Source organism: Penicillium odoratum, assembly GCF_028828045.1.
Source record: "Penicillium odoratum strain IBT 22623 chromosome Unknown utg000004l_segment0_segment0, whole genome shotgun sequence".
Taxonomy (NCBI): domain Eukaryota; kingdom Fungi; phylum Ascomycota; class Eurotiomycetes; order Eurotiales; family Aspergillaceae; genus Penicillium; species Penicillium odoratum.
In genome coordinates this window covers 2,139,805-2,161,182 of record NW_026643146.1, presented here as the reverse complement: position 1 = coordinate 2,161,182, position 21,378 = coordinate 2,139,805, and the positions used below count along the sequence as shown (strand labels likewise).

General features: G+C 48.9%; 7 protein-coding genes across 7 annotated transcripts; 5 read left to right on the top strand and 2 right to left on the bottom strand.

Annotated features, from left to right (window-relative positions):
- Window positions 1–147: 147 nt before the first annotated feature.
- On the top strand, window positions 148–679 carry N7520_005085 (histone H2A.Z-specific chaperone CHZ1; the record flags this gene model as incomplete). Its single annotated transcript, XM_057139019.1, has 3 exons — window positions 148–261; window positions 330–414; window positions 477–679. 3 exons carry the CDS (start codon window positions 148–150, stop codon window positions 677–679), a joined length of 402 nt encoding a protein of 133 aa, XP_056997226.1.
- Window positions 680–1,467: 788 nt separating this feature from the next.
- N7520_005084 (SNARE domain- containing protein) lies at window positions 1,468–2,110 on the top strand (the record flags this gene model as incomplete). Its single annotated transcript, XM_057139018.1, has 3 exons — window positions 1,468–1,670; window positions 1,734–1,827; window positions 1,907–2,110. The coding sequence occupies 3 exons, from the start codon at window positions 1,468–1,470 to the stop codon at window positions 2,108–2,110; spliced, it is 501 nt and encodes a 166-aa protein (XP_056997225.1).
- A 431-nt stretch (window positions 2,111–2,541) lies between these two features.
- Window positions 2,542–3,702, bottom strand: N7520_005083 (uncharacterized protein; the record flags this gene model as incomplete). Its single annotated transcript, XM_057139017.1, has 2 exons — window positions 2,542–3,600; window positions 3,670–3,702. The coding sequence occupies 2 exons, from the start codon at window positions 3,700–3,702 to the stop codon at window positions 2,542–2,544; spliced, it is 1,092 nt and encodes a 363-aa protein (XP_056997224.1).
- A 4,383-nt stretch (window positions 3,703–8,085) lies between these two features.
- N7520_005082 (glutamate synthase (NADH)) lies at window positions 8,086–14,649 on the top strand (the record flags this gene model as incomplete). The annotated part of the gene is made up of 4 exons (XM_057139016.1): window positions 8,086–8,261; window positions 8,323–8,363; window positions 8,429–14,441; window positions 14,502–14,649. The coding sequence occupies 4 exons, from the start codon at window positions 8,086–8,088 to the stop codon at window positions 14,647–14,649; spliced, it is 6,378 nt and encodes a 2,125-aa protein (XP_056997223.1).
- A 535-nt stretch (window positions 14,650–15,184) lies between these two features.
- Window positions 15,185–15,796, bottom strand: N7520_005081 (EMI1 family protein; the record flags this gene model as incomplete). Its single annotated transcript, XM_057139015.1, has 1 exon — window positions 15,185–15,796. The coding sequence occupies one exon, from the start codon at window positions 15,794–15,796 to the stop codon at window positions 15,185–15,187; it is 612 nt and encodes a 203-aa protein (XP_056997222.1).
- A 229-nt stretch (window positions 15,797–16,025) lies between these two features.
- yme2 (uncharacterized protein) lies at window positions 16,026–18,604 on the top strand (the record flags this gene model as incomplete). The annotated part of the gene is made up of 3 exons (XM_057139014.1): window positions 16,026–16,200; window positions 16,255–17,997; window positions 18,051–18,604. 3 exons carry the CDS (start codon window positions 16,026–16,028, stop codon window positions 18,602–18,604), a joined length of 2,472 nt encoding a protein of 823 aa, XP_056997221.1.
- A 339-nt stretch (window positions 18,605–18,943) lies between these two features.
- Window positions 18,944–20,979, top strand: ilv3C (putative dihydroxy-acid dehydratase; the record flags this gene model as incomplete). Its single annotated transcript, XM_057139013.1, has 4 exons — window positions 18,944–19,278; window positions 19,341–19,480; window positions 19,534–19,745; window positions 19,801–20,979. The coding sequence occupies 4 exons, from the start codon at window positions 18,944–18,946 to the stop codon at window positions 20,977–20,979; spliced, it is 1,866 nt and encodes a 621-aa protein (XP_056997220.1).
- Between the last annotated feature and the right edge of the window lie 399 nt (window positions 20,980–21,378).

Here is a 21,378-nt window from a genome sequence, read left to right as displayed (position 1 = left end):
CGCCTCCCTTGCCGTTGCTTGTTGTTTTGGTTGGAGAGCTACCTTACTTCGCAGACCGTCTCTTTTAAATCCTCCCCCCTCCCTTCTCCAATCCCAACCCATAAAACCCACACATTTGTTCTTAACACCACATTCCGAATCCCAAAAATGACTACATTCAACGACCCCGCCGTTCAGGACAAGGGCAAGGGCAAGTCCACTGACCCTACCAACGAGATGAGCATGGACGAGGATAGCTCCTCAGAGAGCGAGCCTGAAGTTGTAAGTTTGCGCCATTGATTTCCCTAAATCGAATGATTCAATCATGTACTGACTTTGCGCGTCTATAGGAGCAGCACGGTACGCGCCCCCTCACCTCCAAGCCACTTCATCTGCAAGTGCCATTGCCCTACGCATGTGCCTTTACTAGGAGCAGTGACATTACGCGAATTGCTATGGCCCTAAACCAAGTCCCTTTTTTACTGACTCAATGACAGAGGAGGATGAGGACATGGACAACAACCTCGAGCCCATCAACCCAAGCAACATCATTGAGGGCGGCCGCCGCACACGAGGCAAGATTATCAACTACGCCGAGATTGCTGAGCAGAACAAGATCGGTGAGGATGATGATGATGAGGACGATGAGGAGTATGAGGGTGGTGGTGATGACGACAATGACCACGCCATGCGCGGGTAAACACTCTGTCTCCACAAACGACTCAGGCAATATGGAAATTGCTTTGAAGGGTCATGTTAGTCCGGCGCCACGGATAAAGGGGAGGCTTATGTTTTGTTTCTCCTAGATACGCTCGGGTTGTATTCTCTGTTGCGCTGGTTGACGCTGTCAATGATTCAATGAAACTCTGTTGTGATCAATTCTTCTGAATTGAGGAAGGATATGCAATTGTTTAACGCCCCATTCATGCTTGTGTATTGTGTTACTGCATGTCTACCTTCAAACGGTGTATTCCAGTAGATTGTAGAGAACAAAGTAGTAAATTGCTTGACTTTAATACTTGGTCGTCTTGAAGCGCATTCTGCCTACATCGAGACCTAGGTTATGTATATTTTAGATCCTCATACTTTTCCAACCTACTAGTCATTGCATATGTCCTGTAACTCCACTTTCTTATGTTTTGTTTCCCTATTGTTTAGCCTCTGTAAACACTGCGTCATCACGTGCGCCGGCCTCGGATTTACGCTTTGGCCACCTTAGTGTTTTTGTCCGCAAGCAATCAGGGTCTACCTAAACTCTCCAAATATCATGGATTTCATTAGTTGCTAGGACCACACAATGTCCCTAGGTGACCACTGACCAAATATCACAATTTGTTTGACTGGTGAATTCCTAAAATTCCTCGGTTCATTTCTGGACCCTGGACAAGAACGTCATGGCTTCACGGTATAGTCCCGACCCTTCTCCTTTCCATACGAACACATTTCCAAAAGGCCATCTACATCTTCCATCCATAATAACTAACAACCATGAATAGATTTCCTCGCCAGCGTGATCCACGCTCTTCGTCCTCCCTCTTTGACTCCTACGGTGGCGGCTCCCGCCCGGCGAGCAGGTCGCCCGCTCCGGCCGGTGGATATGGTTATGGAGGCTATTCTAGCCCAGCTGGGAACAACTATGGAAATGGCAGTGCCGGTGGACCTTCATATCGAAGCGCGACTCCCGACAAGAAGTAAGCTGACTGGCTGCTATTAGAGATGGGCGTCGATTGTTTAAGTTCTAACCTCTGCCGTAGGGGCCACTACTCTGATGCCGTTCTCTCGTCACTCGAATCACAAAATGATGCAGAGGTAGAGGGTATCACCGCGAAAGTGAGGATGCTAAAAGACGTAAGTGACTAAAATCCTTGGTCCGACGCGAGGGCGTGCGACATTGGGTTTGTTGCATCAATCACTAATAACCTCTCAGCTGACTTTTGCGATTGGCGACGAAATTCGAGATACTACTCACATAGATGGCCTGGAAAGTTCATTTGAAAGTACTCGAGTACGCCTCCGCGGGAACATGAACCGCATGCTTCGCATGGCTGAGCGCACTGGCGTTGGCTGGCGGGTATGGCTCGGGTTCTTCTTTGCTGTCTTCCTCTTGTTCTTCTACGTGTGGATATTCTGATTGCCAGATCTATGGCGATTGGCTTATACATGCCCTCGCGCTACGCTTTATTTTATTCTTCCTCAGCGAGCGTGTACATTGCCGTTTCGCTTTCACAGGGCGCCCGTACATACGGTTGTTATCAGTATAGCATGGCTATGTTCCTGGCTACGGTGTTTTTGGCGTTAAATTGGGGATTCTGGCTGCGCTTTAATGCATGCCATGTGATTATCATTGTGCTACATACAAGATCGATAATGCTTTGTGTCCTTTAAATGTTTTCCAGCTTCTGGAGCAAGGTAATGGAATTATAATAAGTTTCATCAACATTCCATATAGTTCCTGACTTCGAGGCTTGGTATCTTTAACGCAAATGCAATTCAATAGAGACACCAATAACACCATGCAAAATAAAGACTAGTCGGTAATTTGAAGTAACCGCTCTTCTACCATCAATTGAGAGAGTCTCGTGGTCTACCAACGTGACGAGGGAAGCGTCGAGCAAATCCACTGCGGCTGCCTTGACTTGTGACCGAGGCGCGCAGATCCTCATCCTCGAGGAACATGCTGCTAGAGTCCAGGGCATCGCCACCACCACTCCAACGATTGATGAAGCGACTCTGAGCTTCAGTCTCGCGCGCCCGGCGCATTGGTGGTGTCGGCAACATGCCACGACTGTTCGGAGTGCTTGTCCTGAAATTCTCAGTGAGTCGGTTGCGGACAACATTGTCATTATTAATCTCCTCCTCTTCCTCCTCCTCATCAGACTCTTCCTCCGTATCCGTATGTTGCCATTCGCCGTCTTGTTCGGATCCGCTCTCTGCAGCATCGGGAATATCAACGTCCAGATCTCGACTCATCTCCTCGCTCATCCCCTCTTCAGCCTCAGGAATCTCCGCATCCAAATCAGGTTGGTTGTCAAAGTCCTCGTCGTTCTGCTCATATAGCCCACTCTCCTCGTAGTCATCGTCAGGATATCCTTCGGGAATCTCATCATCCAAATCTCGCTCCATGTAGCCATCCTCATCGCCGACGTCCTCCTCTTCAAGGCCCTCCTCGCCTTCTTCAATCAACCCCTCAACATCCGCATCAGGTATCTCGTCATCCAGATCCCGCTCCATGCCCTGCTCCTCCTCATCTCCTTCCTCTCCTTGTGTCATGCCTAGATCATCATCCATAAGGCCTTCAGCATTCATCTCTGCTGCCGCTGCCGCCAATGCCTCTTCACGCTCAGCCTCCTCTTCCTTCATACCCAGCATTGTCTTAGAGCATCCCGCTGGCTTGATCCATGAGTATCCAAAAGACGCGATATTCTGTTTCCGGGAGCGCAACGCCCGCTCCTCCATAGCGAGAGCCGACAGACCATTTGAGGGACAGCGCGAGGGCATAAAGGCACGGCGGTTGTTATTGTTGTTGGCATTGCGGCGGGCGATGTTGGCACCGGCGTCGTGTGATTGTGATGGTGAGGTAGAGCGATATGGTTGGGATGCGCCGAACCAGAGCTCATGGGACTATGTTTAGTGAGAGGTTATGTATTAGTTGTTCTCTAGGACTGATTTGAAGGTTGGCTTGATACTTACGTCGCGAGGGGTGAGGAAAGGTAGGGACAACATTGTTAGGATCGAGGTGAGTTGGTATATTGTTGCTTGAAATCTGCGTCAAGTCCGAGTGAATATGGTGGAGACGTAAGGTGATTGCTCTGAAGCTTTTCGAGAGGTTGCGACAATCTTGCTACCTGTTGCGTTGGATATCATGCGGTTGTGTAGGTGAAGGGCGGAAATGGAAAAGTCGGCGGGTCGGAGCTCCGCAAACCAAAACATTTAGCATTGCGGGGAGTGACTTCCACTTTTGTAAGTGAGTAGAACTCAATTCAAAGGTAGAATTTATCATCAATGATGTTATATTCAAGAATAAATCACTATACATGAATCTGCTGTTGATTACATGCACGTGCGAAAACTTATGACGTAGTAGACTCAAAGGCCACATAGAACATTATTAACTATTATATATACAACCAATTTACGTAGCTTTCATCATTATTCCTCCGCCTGTTAGACCGAGAGTCACCGAGAACGGACCTCGTATCTCAAACCCTAGCTTCCGCTAGAGCTTCTCTTCATCTTCACTAGCTTCTATCCCCACCACAAGCCCTTCATTCTGAGCTCTCTGTAGTACCTCTTTCATCAGTCGTTGCCCAAGTCCTTGCCGCCGACAGGGTGCGGAGACCACGACACCTTGTACATGCCAACGATTCTCATATTTAGTCTTCATCTGGGGAGACTCCCAGTACTGTTGTCCATCATGTTCAGCGAATTTCATATCGCATTCATAGCATCGTGATCCATAGACCGGTCAGGCCGGAAGAGGTTCATAATTGAAACTCGTAATTGAAACTCGAATCTTAAAACCACCATGCTCTCAATAAGCGCCAGAGGGAGCGTTCATTCAAATCAAACGCATTGCAGCACGGTCGTTGCCTGGTCGGACGAACTGTGCGTACGCTACAGGAGTGGCGGGGTTGGCGGCATCCACGGCTACAAAGCCAATGCTCCGAGGGTTGAGGTAACGACCTTGGACCATCTGGACAAAGCTACAGATGACATGATCGTGATATTCATGACAATGCGGACAGAGAAAGGAATTGAGAGAAGAGTCGAAGTACGCTGTAGCAGCTAAAGAGCCATTATTGGAATGTCGGAACTCTGCGTACGGCGAATCAGGAACTTCTCATATCCTACCAGCTTTAAAAATCACTTTTCAGGTCCTGCAGATTGTCTATCGGAAAATATCACTTGAATGATGACTTTTTAAAATGTTGGAGTCCATATTGAAGAAACAATTGGTTAAGGCATCTATTTGGTTAGATCATGTGATTGAATTTGATGAGTCATTGGCTCATATGTCTGATTACCCTAAGCGGAAATATATCAAGTCTCAACATGAGAGCAACACATGTGCATGAGGGAAGATTCGTACTTTTTACAAGTTGACAGATCCATTGTTCCTGGTATTTAATGAAAGTACGGAGTACGGAGTACATGTATTGACTATGGAATTCCGTAATTACCCGACTTTGGCTATGAGAGTGCCAACAGTCCGGTGAGCCAAAAGTGGACAAGGACGATGATGAGATGTCTCGGAAAAAGTCGGGTTGATGTACACCAGGTTTACCCCAACTTCGATGGATCTCGTCTTAATATTCCCCATTACACTATTGGACGTGATAAAGCGGTGAGAGATCCACTGTGGATATCTTGAGGAAACATATACAAAGTCCCGAATGCGTCCAATTCACGACATTTCAAGCTTGAAAATGCTTTCGTGATTTAATATCCTCAAGCTTAGGTATGGGGATTTGATAGTTGATAACCAAGACCGGATTTGGAAGCGTAGAAATTCATCGCCGCATCTAGAGACTAGAGATAGTCTCGAGGGTGCCATTCTAATATGTCCTTCTAGTCCAACAAAATAGTTTAGCATCAATACATGAAAATGCAACTTTATCTTCTTGTGCTAGCAGTGGTGTGCGGAAAAGCGATTGCGGCTCCAACAAAGCCAAATACATCGGCTCAGTTGATGAATAGCCTGGTAAGACTATTGATGTGCCATTAAATGTGGCTCCGGGTACATTGATGGCTGACATAGTGGAATTTGAAGCCATCGTTCCCCTTGGAAATGACTACTTTGATGGGACAAGACAGGCAATCAAAGCAGGCGACGGTAAGGAAAATATCACGGTGTTACCTAGGTAAAAGGCTAACTTATTCTGGACGCCGAAGAATCCGCCTCATCGATCATGTATCTACGAAGATGCCTATCTGGAGTTTCGAGCAAAACATGCAATCCACTCATGGGCCCACGAAATGTAGATAATACTCCGTACCGAATTATATAATACGAAGCAGTTCAAGTTAGTTAATTAGAGTTGCACTAAGCGAGGAAGTAGTTCCGGGACAATTTCCTGAACTACGGTTACGGTTTACATGGTATACAGGTCCTGTCCCACCTGGACTGTAAGTTACATGACCTATTTATTTTTTAAGAAATCTCACTCATGCTAGGCAAAAAGGGAGAAGATATGCTCTCTTTGCGGAGTACGGAGTACCGATAGGAATACATGCATTCCGCTCGGGAAACGAGGCGAAGCTTAATAATAGGTGGGGTGTCTTCTTAATATCAAGGCAAATCTTATCACACTCACCCGCTTCACGTGTCAGGGGGAAGATTTGGGCTCCGGGTGAATGCTTAAGTCCGAAGTTTCAGTTCCTCCGTACTTTGACGGGGTAAATAAATCCCGGAATCCCCCAGAACATCCCACGTAGAACGTGGATGGGAGGGGAAGGGGTGATCTGGGGTTGTTTGCTTTCGAGTGAGAATGTAGGTAGTTTCCCCCAAGCCGCGATAACCAGTTTGGATGACATTAAGCGATGGGGAAACAAAGTCGGGATCCAGATGCAGACCGGAGAGAGGCTGGAGGGCCCCGAAATCGGGGGACGCACGAGCAATGACTCTAGGTAAGACTATTGGTCAGATCAAAAGATGTAAAATGTTAGGAAGAGGAAGATTCCGGACAGCCGTTGTCGGAATGGGTGGTATTTGTGTATTGGTATATACGTGTAAATTATCAATGCGTGGCCCCTGATCTGACCTGCACTAGTGGGGCGAGGCTCGGGAACTGGGGCTTTGGAGATGTGTACACTTCCAGGTTAATTTTCAATTTCTATCTTGGCACTCTCTATAGCCTGCCGTCCAGTCAATCAAATTTTTAGTATGTAATTGGTATTGCTTGGATATCTACCGCCAAGCCTCCTTGATTCAATATCCTGGCGCGTAAGGCAATAATATAGGAACTATTGACTGATTAAGCATTGCATGCAACTGCCCCACCAAAGACCGTCCGGGCCAACAGGTGTCTTGGAGAAAGCTGACTTTCTAGTTTTCGTGGCCTGTTTGCGTCTACTAACCAATGATATTGTCGGATTCTCTGTAGGGGCCGCTCGGTGGACCCACCACCCGGGTTTGGTTGACCATACGGCATGTGGATGTGCATGAGATCATGGGCCAGGATGGGGGAGGAGAAGCCAAAGCGAATAAAGAGAAAATCCAATAGCAGAAAACTGATATAGTCAAAGATATCAGTACCTTTATTCATGTATTTAGCTCCGTAGTACAAGAAAGAACTAATTACATTAAGAGGCGCTGCACAGGTCATCCGTATAGACACGAAAATTAAGGTACGAATACAATACAATACACCCCACGAGGATCTTAGACTCTTGACGTAGCAGAAAGCTAATCGTTTGGGTTCGGAGGTTGCAATGCCTTACCTATGATTGGTTGATCAACGCTTATCTTGACGGTTTGCTAGCCGTAATCATAATGATTATCATTACTCGACCCATTATTGCTGGAAGCTCTAACCTCTAACGTCCATTTGGAATGTACCCCCCCTCCCCTTCTACTGTTTTCATCCATGAGGGGCTCTCTGAGTAAAAGAAATATTTTGTACATGCTATTTTGTAATATTAAAACATAAAAAAAAAGAAGAAAGCAGATGCTCTTCTTGGCTTGAATCATTTGCTCTAGGTACTGAATTTATTCTCATTAGTTCAGTAGATTCATTTGCCACTTTCATCAAGTCAAAAATACCCCACAGTGTAATTTATTTCCCATCTCTGGGGATTTCCCATCGGAGCAACAGCCTGCAATCCCCGGACCTATTGTCCTGCCGTAACCGCTGCTCTGCCTTTTTTTTTTTATTTCCCCTCCTTTCTCTTCTTCACTTCCCCTCCCTTACTTTACACCTTCCCTTGCAGAACGGGTCTTCAAATTGAACAGATACCTTCCCCCGTCCTGCACCCGGTGACGACATTACCGTATCGCCCTATCGAATCTGTCCCGCCAAAAGAATCCCCGGCGGAGATCTCCAGACACCATCGTTCTAGAAAAGTCCCCTCTGTTTGTTCATTCTCTGTCGGCCCCCGACAGGAAGAATGGGTCTTAACTTGGAGGAAATCTATGGCAAAGATCTAAGTGAAGAACAGGCTCCCCAGGAGTATTCGGAGTACCAGCCCAAGAAAGGTTATGGCTGGGCCAACACACTGCCCGAGCGGCAGGGTCTCTATGACCCCGAATATGAAAAGGATGCCTGTGGTGTGGGATTCGCAGCGTAAGCAGACTTTGGAACAACATTGACTAACAGTGCACTAACTCTCAATTCCATTTTCTAGTCACATCAAGGGTAAGCCGAGCCATAAGATTGTGAGCGATGGTAAGTCTTTCAAGCCCCAAACTCCAAAAATTTGCGGAAGCTTGCGCTGACGTCGTTTCGGACAGCCCGCAACCTGCTGTGTAACATGACCCACCGTGGAGCCGTTGGTTCGGACGCACGAGACGGTGACGGTGCCGGTGTGATGACCAGTATCCCACACAAGTTCTTCATTAAGAATTTTGCTCGTGAGGTAGGTGTAGACCTCCCTCCGCTGGGCCAATATGCTGTCGGCAACTTGTTCTTCAAGCCCGACGAGGAGGCCCTGAAGAAATCGATCGCCAGCTTCGAGGACTTGGCAACCTCGCTCGACCTGCGCGTCCTGGGATGGCGTGAGGTGCCCCGTGACTCGACAATTTTAGGTCCAGCCGCACTTTCGCGCGAGCCCATTATCATGCAGCCGTTTGTAGTTTTCAAACCCGCCTACGGCGAGGGCAACAAGCCCGAGATCACTGATACAGACAAGTTCGACGCACGGACCTTTGAGCTTCAATTGTACATTCTGCGGAAGCGCGCCACTCACGTTATTGGGATGGGCAACTGGTTCTACTTGTGCTCTCTCAGCAATCGGAATATTGTTTACAAGGGCCAGCTTTCCCCTGTACAGGTCTACCAATACTATCACGATCTCGTCAATGTCGATTACGAGGGCCATTTTGCCCTAGTCCACTCCCGTTTCTCAACTAACACATTCCCCTCCTGGGATCGTGCTCAGCCCTTGCGATGGGCCGCTCACAATGGTGAAATCAACACATTGCGCGGAAACAAAAACTGGATGCGTGCCCGCGAGGGAGTCCTTCGATCAGACGTCTTTGGTGACGAGTTGGACCAGCTGTACCCCATTGTTGAAGAAGGTGGCTCGGACTCGGCAGCTTTTGATAATGTTCTGGAATTGCTCATGATTAACGGCGTACTGTCTCTCCCTGAGGCTGTTATGATTATGATTCCCGAAGCTTGGCAGGACAACCCAGCAATGGACCCGGCCAAGTCCGCCTTTTACGAGTGGGCGGCTTGCCAGATGGAGCCTTGGGATGGTCCGGCTCTGTTTACTTTCTCCGACGGTCGTTACTGTGGTGCTAACCTTGACCGTAATGGTCTGCGTCCGTGTCGTTTCTATGTTATGGATGATGATCGTATCGTTTGCGCCTCTGAAGTCGGTGCTATCGATATCGACCCTGAACGTGTGGTTCAAAAGGGCCGTCTGCAGCCTGGAAAGATGTTGCTGGTAGATACCGTGGCTGGGCGCATCATCGATGACTCGGAATTGAAGCAGACTGTTGCCCGACGTCACGATTTTGCCGGCTGGTTAGACAAGCAGCTCTTGAAGTTGCCTGCTATCAACCAGCTACTTCTGGATCAGAAGGTGGACCTTTCTACCAGCCTTGACGACAACACCGTGCAGAATGACCCTCGTCTCCGCGCCTTTGGGTATTCCTTTGAGCAGGTAAGCCTGATTCTTGGTCCCATGGGTGCGGATTCCAAGGAAGCCCTGGGCTCCATGGGTAACGATGCACCCTTGGCTTGCATTGCCCAGCAGCCTCGTCTGCTCTACGAATACTTCCGCCAGCTGTTCGCTCAGGTCACTAACCCGCCTATTGATCCCATCCGGGAGGCTGTGGTCATGTCCCTTGACTGTTACGTTGGTCCACAGGGTAACCTGCTGGAGATGGACCCTACGCAGTGTCACCGATTGCTGCTGCCGTCTCCTATTCTGAGTAATTCCGAGTTCAACGCCCTCAAGAACATTAACCTCGCCCACAGTGATTGGACTGTGCATACTATCGATATCACCTTTGAGAAGAAGAAGGGTACTGCTGGCTATCTCGAGGCACTGGATGCTATTTGTGATGCCACCACTGAAGCCATTCAGAATGGCGACAAGGTCATCATTCTGTCTGACCGTGCTACCAGCGCTGACCGTGTTCCCGTTTCTACATTGTTGGCTACCGGCCTGGTTCACCATCACCTTGTTCGCAACAAGTGGCGTTCGCTCGCTGCTTTAGCAGTTGAGACTGCTGAGGCCCGTGAAGTTCATCACCACTGTGTCCTTCTTGGATATGGTGCCGATGCCATCAACCCCTACCTCGCCATGGAGTGTCTCCTCAAGATGAACCGGGAGAAGCTTATTCGGAAGGATCTCCCCGATGAGAAGGTCATTGAGAATTACAAGGCCTCCTGTGATGGTGGTATTCTCAAGGTCATGAGTAAGATGGGTATCTCTACTCTCCAATCCTACAAGGGTGCCCAGATCTTCGAGGCACTCGGTATTGACGACAGTGTTATCGACCGCTGCTTTGCTGGTACGGCCAGTCGTATTCGTGGTATTACCTTCGATTTGATCGCCCAGGATGCCTTCGCTTTCCACGAGCGTGGATACTCCTCGCGTGACATCGTCGAGATCCCCGGTCTCCCCGAGTCTGGCGAGTACCACTGGCGTGATGGTGGTGAGGCCCACGTGAACGACCCCGTCAGCATTGCCAATATGCAGGATGCTGTTCGAAACAAGAACGACAAATCTTACGAGGCTTATGCCAAGGCAGAACATGAGCAGATCAAGAACTGTACTCTGCGTGGTATGCTTGACTTTGACTTTGAGCAGAGGACTCCCATCCCCATTGACCAAGTCGAACCTTGGACTGAGATTGTCCGCCGCTTTGTAACGGGCGCTATGTCTTACGGATCCATTTCTATGGAAGCCCACTCCACCATCGCTATTGCTATGAACCGTCTGGGAGGCAAGTCTAACACAGGTGAAGGTGGTGAAGATGCCGAACGCAGCGACCGTATGGAGAACGGTGACACCATGCGATCTGCTATCAAACAGATTGCCTCCGGTCGATTCGGTGTGACTGCGAACTACCTCGCCGACGCTGATGAGCTGCAGATCAAGATGGCTCAGGGTGCTAAGCCTGGCGAGGGTGGTGAGCTGCCTGGTCACAAGGTCCTCGGTCCTATTGCTCGTACTCGTCACTCGACTCCTGGAGTCGGCCTGATTTCCCCTCCCCCTCACCACGACATCTACTCTATCGAGGATCTGAAGCAGCTTATCTACGATCTTAAGTGCTCTAACCCGCGTGCTCGTGTTTCCGTCAAGCTGGTGTCCGAAGTCGGCGTCGGTATCGTCGCTTCTGGTGTCGCCAAAGCCAAGGCTGATCATATTTTGATTTCTGGTCACGACGGTGGTACCGGTGCCTCGCGTTGGACCGGTATCAAGTATGCCGGTCTTCCTTGGGAGTTGGGTCTTGCCGAAACTCACCAGACTCTTGTTCTTAATGACCTCCGTGGTCGGGTCGTTGTCCAAACCGACGGTCAAATTCGCACTGGACGTGATCTTGCCATTGCCTGTCTGCTTGGTGCTGAAGAATATGGCTTTGCAACCACTCCCTTGATCGCTATGGGCTGTGTGTTCATGCGAAAATGCCATCTCAATACTTGCCCAGTTGGTATTGCCACGCAGGACCCTGAGCTCCGCAAAAAGTTCAAGGGTACCCCCGAAAATGTCATTAACTTCTTTTTCTACGTTGCCAACGAGATGCGTGCTATCATGGCCAAGCTTGGTGTTCGTACCATTAACGAAATGGTTGGTCGTGCCGAATTGCTCAAGGTCCGGGATGACATCCGCAACCAGAAGCAGGAGCGTGTGGATCTTTCGCTTATCTTGACTCCTGCTCACTCACTGCGTCCTGGTGTTGCTACTTACAATGTCCGAAAGCAAGACCACCGCCTCCACACTCGTCTCGATAACAAACTGATTGCCGAGTCTGAGCTTGCCCTGGAGAAGGGTCTTCCTTGCCGGATTGAGTGCGACGTAGTCAACACTGATCGTTCTCTTGGTTCCACCTTGTCGTACCAGATTAGCCGACGCTACGGCGAGGCTGGTCTTCCCCAAGACACCATCCATGCTAACATCAAGGGATCTGCAGGTCAGTCTTTCGGTGCCTTCCTTGCCCCTGGTGTTACTCTGGAGCTTGAGGGTGATGCCAACGACTACGTTGGCAAGGGTCTGTCTGGTGGTCGTCTCATTGTGTACCCTCCTCGCGGTGCCGCTTTCAAGGCCGAAGAGAATGTTATCGTTGGTAATACCTGCCTGTACGGTGCTACTGGCGGTACTTGCTACTTCCGTGGTGTTGCTGCTGAGCGTTTCGCTGTCCGTAACTCAGGTGCTACCGCCGTGGTCGAAGGTGCTGGTGACCACGCTTGCGAGTACATGACTGGCGGCCGCGTTTTGATTCTTGGTTCGACTGGTCGTAACTTTGCCGCTGGTATGTCTGGTGGTATTGCTTACGTTCTAGATATGAACCAGGACTTCCACTCCAAGGTCAACATGGAAATGGTTGAGGTTTCTGGTATCGAAGAGCCCTCCGAGATCGCCTTCGTCCGTGGTTTGATCGAAGATCATCACCACTACACTGGATCCGAGCTTGCAGCTCGTATTCTCCTTGACTTCACCCGTGCTCTTCCTCACTTTGTCAAGATCCTCCCTATCGATTATAAGCGCGTTATGCTGGAAGAGGCTGCCAAGGCTGCGGCCGCAAAGAAGGCCGAGTTCGCCCTTCCTCAACTTCCCAGCACGCCTGTGCATAGTGAGAAGGTCAAGGCCAAGACTGATGAGAAGAAGGCCGACATGCTTGACATTGAAGATAGCATCGGCGACTCTAAGACCGAGAAGAAGCGTTCTGCGTTGATCTTAGACAAGACTCGCGGCTTCATGAAGTACAGCCGCCGCAGCGAGAAGTACCGTAACCCCACCACTCGTACTCGGGATTGGGCTGAACTATCCAATCGCTTGAGTGAGGATGAGCTCAAGTACCAGTCCGCTCGCTGTATGGACTGCGGTGTTCCGTTCTGTCAGTCAGATACCGGTTGCCCAATCTCCAACATCATTCCCAAGTGGAACGAGTTGGTCTTCCAGAACCAGTGGCAAGATGCTCTTAACCGCTTGCTCATGACCAACAATTTCCCCGAGTTTACTGGTCGTGTCTGCCCCGCTCCTTGCGAGGGTGCCTGTGTTTTGGGAATTAATGAAGACCCTGTCGGTATCAAGTCGATTGAGTGCGCCATCATTGATCGCGGTTTCGAGATGGGTTGGATGGTTCCTCGTCCGCCCCAGAAGCGTACTGGCAAGACCATTTCCATTATCGGATCTGGCCCCGCCGGCTTGGCTGCCGCTGATCAGCTTAACCGTGCTGGTCACTCAGTTACCGTTTATGAGCGGGCTGACCGCATGGGTGGTCTCCTCATGTACGGCATTCCCAACATGAAGCTTGACAAGAAGGTTGTTCAACGCCGTGTGGATCTCATGGCTGCCGAGGGAATCAAGTTCGTGGCTGGTACCGCTGTTGGTCCCGATTGCGACGTTACTCTTCAGTCTCTTCGCGCTACCAACGACGCTGTCATCATCGCAACTGGTGCTACAGTTGCCCGTGACCTCAAAGTTTCTGGGCGTGAACTGGAGGGTGTGCACTTTGCCATGCAGTTCTTGCACAAGAACACCAAGTCCCTTCTGGACTCTGGCCTTGCCGACGGCGAGTACATTTCTGCCAAGGACAAGCACGTCGTCGTTATTGGTGGCGGTGATACTGGTAATGACTGCATTGGTACCTCGGTCCGTCACGGTGCCAAGTCTGTCACCAACTTCGAGCTCTTGCCTCAGCCCCCACCAGAGCGTGCCAATGATAACCCCTGGCCTCAGTGGCCCCGTATCTACCGTGTTGACTATGGTCACTCGGAGGTTAAGACCCACATGGGCAAGGATCCCCGCGAGTACTGTGTCATGTCCACAGAGTTTGTTGACGATGGCAACGGTCGCGTCCGGGGTATCAACACCGTGCGTGTGGAGTGGACTAAGAGTGCCACTGGTGGTTGGGATATGAAGACTGTGGAGGGTAGCGAGCAATTCTTCCCTGCCGACCTGGTTCTTCTGTCTATGGGTTTCTTGGGACCCGAAGACCGTCTCCTTGGTGACGATATCACTCGTGACCAGCGCAAGAACGTCAAGACTCCCCCTGGCCACTACTCTACCAATCTTCCAGGTGTATACGCCGCCGGTGATTGCCGCCGTGGACAGTCTTTGATTGTCTGGTAAGTTTCACTTCTTCCATCTTATATCAAACTATCTCTCTTACTAACCCGATATCCTAGGGGTATCAACGAGGGTCGCCAGTGTGCCCGCGAAGTTGACGCTTTCTTGACCGGAGTCAGCTCCCACCTCCCTGTCACCGGTGGTATTGTCCGTCGGCCTGCTATTGACTCTGTTCCCCAGCTGGTGGAGACCGAGGTCGTTGCTTAAAAAAATGGTTAAGATCGCCGAGATCCTTTTTATGAGTATGACGGACAATGATGAATGCATCTGGTGTGGAAAAGTTTCCCAAAATGGGATTTGATCATTTTCTAGACGAGGATATCCATCAAATTTTTGATGGGGAGATTCTTTTTTGATACTTGCGTTTCTTTCGGTTATCTGACTTGCACACATGGTTTTTGGCTTTTTTTTCTTTGCTTTATCTGACAGCAGCGTTCCTCTATGCAAGGTGTTTAGAGCGTCTGTCATGCGGTGCTTTTTTTTTTTTTTGGTTGTACATAGTACCCTGTCTTCGTGTCTCTTTTTATCAATTCAAGAACTTGAATCATCTATACATAGTATACATGTTGAGTTAGAATGTTTCGAATGGCTAACAAGATGAAGTTCTGTGGAATGTTCATAGGGAGTGGAACAAAATCCCTGATGTCGTAAATTATAGTAAAGATTGCGCCTAGTACAAAATGAATATGTACAGTTTATGATACAAATGCCAACAGCCCAAAGAGATCAACCCTGGGGGGTATCATGCTGCGGGTTTCTGCTGAGCCTCCTCTTCGGCTTTCATCTCCCGCTCTAGAGCCGCAAAATCACCCCGGAAGGACTCCTTCGCAGGATCAAGTCTCACATCCCACACGTCCTCACTGCTAGGACCTGTCTTGTATTTGATTGCCTTTTTCCGGTTGTGGTCCCGAATGGCCTTCCTGCGCAACTCATCTGACCAACCTCGGGTTCTCATACACAACCAGAAGTTATCCCAGTGTTCACTGCAGGACCGCAATTCTCCGTATCGATATACATTCACGAATTGTCCACCAAAGGACTGGCAGAAGAAGGCGTAGTCGAAAGCTGTGCGGCAGGACATGGTGTCGGCATAGAGGGATTCAGGTGCGATAGATGAGGTGGGTTGGTCGGATTGAGTACCATTTGACGGCAATGAAGAAGATTGAAATTCATCGTTTAAGGAACTGTCTGCTTTTCGGAGGTCGGCCAGGAGCTGGTCGAATTCCAGGTCGGCTTGTTCGTCTGGTGTCAACTTTTTGGGTGGTGCATTTTGAATTGTGGATTGCGCTGCCACTGGGGGCTTTGCATCATTAGAGATGTCCGTTTGAGGACTAGAGCTCCATAGCCATCCCATTGTTGCGGAGAGTATTGGAAAAATTGGCCTTTAGTTGCGAGAGATCATCTGCGACAACGCGCGGGTTTTCGGGCGATTTTCGGGATTATCACGTGCTGATTAGATAACACCATCCGATAAAGTGAAATGAGCTGACTGACATCATTGATGGATCGCATCCTGATCAACCTGATCAACCCTGAATTTCCCCTATCTCGTATTTTTTGATTCCTGCTGTGATGTTGCGAATATGAGACCCGAATTTCGTACAGTATTCCCTGCTGCATGGGCTCGGAGGATTCCCTCTGCCTCTGTCTCTCGTTATCGTCATCCACTGCGTAATGCTGCTCATGTACGGCATATATCTGCGATCCAGTCAGGGCATATCAGGTTGGGGGAGAATGAAGGGATTATTTTCATCAATAGTAAGGTTCTCTGATGTGAAAAGTCTACGGCATTCTGCTAAAGGAAAAGTTTAGATATTTACCCCCATCGGCTCCAATGGCTGCTACGGGGTCCACTCAGCCATGTACAGCCTCTCGAGGGGCTGTTGAGACGATTCGACAACCCCGATCTGGCTGCAGCTGATCCTTTTCATATCGCCCGTCGTGTCTTGCCTCGGAGCTTGAACCTTGAAATCAAAGAAGTGGTCCCACGATACAAAGAAGGCGGTGCATTCGTCAAATATGAACGCAAGCTTGGCGCCACAGATGATAGCATTAGTAATGCGATGAAGGATCATCTTGCTAAGAACCCGATCCGGCCTTGGTTCAATCCATTCCAAAGAGCAGATGCCGAGATAGTTCAGGGCAAACCGTGGATTGAGGATCTCTATCGGATCCCAAGCCAAAGTCTGAGAGTTGAATTTCTCCCCGCCTCTACTGAAGGTCCACCAGTAGAGCTAAACCAGGAAGCCATTTACTCTCTCTTCCGTCCTTTTGGGAAGATTCTGGACATACATCAGCAGCCGTCAGATTCAAAGGTTGAGCCCAGGTACGCTATTCTGCGCTTCGAGCGTCCTCGATTCGCCGTGCTGGCAAGAAACTGCTTACACGGGTACGAGGCATCCGAAGAGGAGGGAGGGGGAAAAGCCGGCACCAAGTTCAAATTAGGGTATGAGCGCAAGATTAGATTGTCTATGATTAAGGATTGGATCATGAGCCACCCACGAATTATGTTTCCTGCTATCGCGGCTCTGGTGGCAGCAATCACCGTCATTGTCTTTGATCCTATACGAACGTTCTTCATCAAAGTCAAGATCAAAGCCACACTTCACACAGAAGACAATGCTATTGTGCAGTGGGTTCGGCAACAAGCCAGCAAAGCCAACAAAATGTACTTTGGACAGCGCAAGGCGGATCCCCGGGGCTTGACAGCCATTTGGGAAGATCGGCAGAACGATATCTCACAGCTCCAAGCATGGCTAACAGAGACTGCTCAAACATTCATCGTGGTTCATGGCCCAAGGGGCTCGGGCAAGCGGGAGCTAGTTCTAGAGCAGGCATTGAAAACCCGTCACCACAAAGTGATCATCGACTGTAAACAGATCCAGGATGCTCGAGGTGAAACCGCCAAGATTTCTCGGGCAGCAGCTCAGGTTGGCTATCGACCAATCTTCTCCTGGATGAATAGCATTAGCAGTTGGATCGATCTGGCAGCACAAGGTATGATTGGTACGAAGGCTGGATTCTCTGAGACCCTGGATGCCCAACTCAGCAAGATCTGGCAAAGTACCGCAGTAGCGATGAAACGAGTTGCGCTTGAAGGTCGTCGAAAAGAAGACAAGGACTTTAACCTAAATGACGATGAGTACCTTGAGGTTCATCCCGAGAAACGGCCAGTGGTAATCATCGACAATTTCGTGTACAATTCCGAGGATAGTGTTGTGTTCGACAAGCTTACGGAGTGGGCGGCGGGGTTGACCTCCGCCAACATTGCGCATGTCATTTTTCTAACTACCGACTCCTCCTTTTCCAAGCCTCTAAGCAAAGCACTTCCGAACCAAGTCTTCCGGACAATTGGTTTGGGTGACTGCTCTTTAGATGTGGGCCGTCGCTTTGTCTTGAATCACTTGGATTCCGGGACAGCTGAAGGCGAGGATCGATCTAAGGGGCCAAAGAAGAAGCTCCAAGACCTAGACGAGTGTATCAAGATCCTGGGAGGCCGAGTCACCGACCTTGAATTTATGGCACATCGGATTGAAGCGGGAGAAACGCCTAGAGGTTTGTTCTGCCGAGCCAATTAATATGCTATCTATACTAATTTCCTTCGACAGCTGCGGTGAACCGAATCATCGAGCAATCGGCTTCTGAGCTTTTAAAGATGTTTATTCTCACAGATTCTGCCTCGCCACAATGGACTACTCAGCAAGCATGGCACATCATCAAAGCTCTTGGGCAGGCGAAGGATGGTCAAATTCTTTACAACAAAGTCCTACTCAATGATCTGTTCAAAAACAATGGTGAAACAACTCTCCGAGCACTTGAACAAGCAGAACTCATCTCTATTGGAACTGTCAAGGGATTTCCACGGTGGATCAAGCCTGGTAAGCCCGTTTACTCGGCAGCATTCCAGCAGTTGATCGGGAACAAGACATTGGAAGGCCGGTTAGATCTTCTTATCCTCGGTGAGTTGATTAGTACCGAGAACAAGAGTATCGGCAAGTATGAAGAAGAACTTCAGCTGCTCGGTTCGCTCCCCAAATATCCGTGGGAGTTGAACTCGCGAATCGAGTGGCTATTAAGCAAATTGCACGGGTCGCAATCCAAGATTCTCCAATATGAAAAGGAGAGTAGCAAACTGAAAAAGATGCTACAGAGTGAGAAGTAAGAACATTTGGACTTTTTTATCATTGACTCAATCAATTTATTGGAAAATTCTTGTATAATTCGATGAACTTCAAGTAATCCTAAGGCAAGATCTTTCACCTGCAAACCTTTGCTTTTTTTGTGGTCCCTGACTGGTCAGTCTGCCTAGTACATACCTGTAGTGCCTAAGATTATTTATCGAGGGTATCAGCGACCTAAAAGCTGGAATTCTCAGTACATTACGAATAGGAATATGTAACAGTGAAGTGATTGAAAACGCGGGGTGGAACCGGACAAATATCCGCTCGGAGTTGACCCGATAGCGACATCCACTAAGGAGATGGTGGTATATAAGCTACCAATGCAAGCCGCAATTGCTCATTTCTTAGAAGAGCCAACATTTCTGAAGAATAAGAAGATGCAGAATACCAGAGATTCTGAATCCAATCAGGACTATGACCTTAACACCCCAATCAAATCTACCTCCGGCCTACGTCAGGGTCTAGTATCTTATGGAGACAAGCACTTCTCTCTCTTTCTCCGAAAGGTATTCATTAAAGCTCTTGGATATTCAGAAGATGCTCTTTCCCGGCCCATAGTAGGCATTATCAATACATTTTCAGGGTTCAATCCCTGCCATGCCAACATCCCACAGCTCATAGAGGCTGCCAAGCGTGGCATTCATCTCAATGGAGGGTTAGTTAAATTTCTCAATACTTCATTGTATATCAAATCTCACATTGAATCATTATTATCAGATTGGCGGTGGAATTTCCCACTATTTCCGTCGCTGAATCCTTCTCACACCCAACGAGTATGTTTTTACGGAATTTGATGAGCATGGACACTGAAGAAATGATTCGGGCTCAGCCATTGGATGCCTGTATAATGATTGGAGGTCAGTATCTATCTATGACTACTACCGTACGACTCTTTGGCTCACATATACAGGCTGTGACAAGACAGTTCCTGCCCAATTGATGGGTGGAATTTCCGCCAACAAGCCAATCCTTCCCTTGATCACTGGGCCTATGCTACCAGGTAGCCATCGTGGGAAGAGAATTGGTGCATGTACAGATTGTCGCAATAACTGGGCAGCATTTCGAGCTGGCGAGATCGATGTTGAGGAGATTTCAGCTATCAATGAAGAACTTGCTCCAACAGTATGTTCCCTCGTTTCCCGAATAAATCCCCTCGCCCGACTAATATGGCTGTAAGATTGGAACCTGTGGTGTCATGGGAACTGCGAGCACGATGGCCTGTGTTACCGCTGCATTGGGAATGATGCCACTTCGTGGTGCTTCTGCTCCAGCTGTATCATCTGCACGACTGCGGATTGCCGAAGAGACCGGTGCAAATGCGGTGGCCGTTGCACAGGCAGGAAGGAAACCACAAGACATCCTGACAAAGGAATCGTTTCTGAATGCCATTACAGTCCTTCAGGCGATTGGCGGGTCTACCAATGCTGTGGTTCATTTATTGGCAATTGCCAACCGGCATCCCGAGCTCCAGGGGATGATAACATTGCAGACGATCGAAGAAATAGGTCAAAAGACTCCTCTTCTCATCGATCTTAAGCCGAGTGGTGATAACTATATGAACGATTTTCATAATGCGGGAGGCATGCCTGCGCTGCTACATGTCCTTCGACCGTTGCTCCACCTGTCTGCTATGACGGTCACCGGGCAGACGTTAGGAGAAGTTTTGGATGCAGCTCAATCCAAGCGAGTCTCTTTTTCACAACAGATTATCAGACCGCTCTCGGATCCTCTTTATTCTTCATCATCTCTCGCGGTTCTGCGAGGCAATCTTGCTCCCAATGGCGCTGTTATCAAAGCATCTGCCTCGAAATATCGATCTCTGCTCTCTCACACTGGGCCTGCTGTGGTATTTGAGAACTCGATCGACCTCGCTAACCGGATCGATGATCCGGAATTGCCTGTCACAAAGGATAGCGTGTTGGTCCTCAAGGGTATTGGCCCAATAGGCAATCCTGGTATGCCAGAAGCAGGACTGATTCCTATTCCTAAGAAGTTGGCAGCTGTGGGAGTGAAAGATATGTTGCGGCTATCTGATGGCCGCATGTCTGGGACGGCTGGGGGAACCATTGTCCTCCATATCTCACCCGAGGCAGCTGTTCCAAACTCACCATTTGGGGTAGTGGAGACGGGTGACTTGATTGTTTGTAACCTCGAAGATCGCAGACTACATGTCGATATAACTGAAGAGGTTTTGGAGGCTCGTATATTACAACGAAAGCAGAGGCTTGAGGGAGAGTTGGGACCAGTTCAAGCGAGGAAGCAGAGGCGGGGATATCGCGGGTTATATGAGCGATCCGTGAACCAAGCGCATGAGGGAACTGATTTTGACTTTCTCACTGCAAATGGTGCATCCTGAGAGTAGAGTCAACCAGGAAAGAGATTTAAAACAATTGATGCTTCATCAAATAAAATAATATGAAGAGTAATGGAGTTTGGAGATACGGTTAAAGAAGAAAGTTCGGAACAATGGGTTATAACCGACTTGTAGGGAAAAGTAGTAACAAACATCATCTGATGACTCCCACCACATGTGACCGCCCATGTCGTCCGGTATTTGGGTGCTGTAGTCATCCCGGGAGACACAAGGCACTGCCGAGATCGTCATGAGGCGACCTCGATGGGCCTCTTCCTGGGCTGGATGTTCAATTTTATTGATATGATCAACTGATTTACCTACTCGATTTCATTGTAAATTGAACATGTGGTTTGATAAACGGAAGAATAGTGAGTTTTGATTTTCTGGGCGATGTAGATG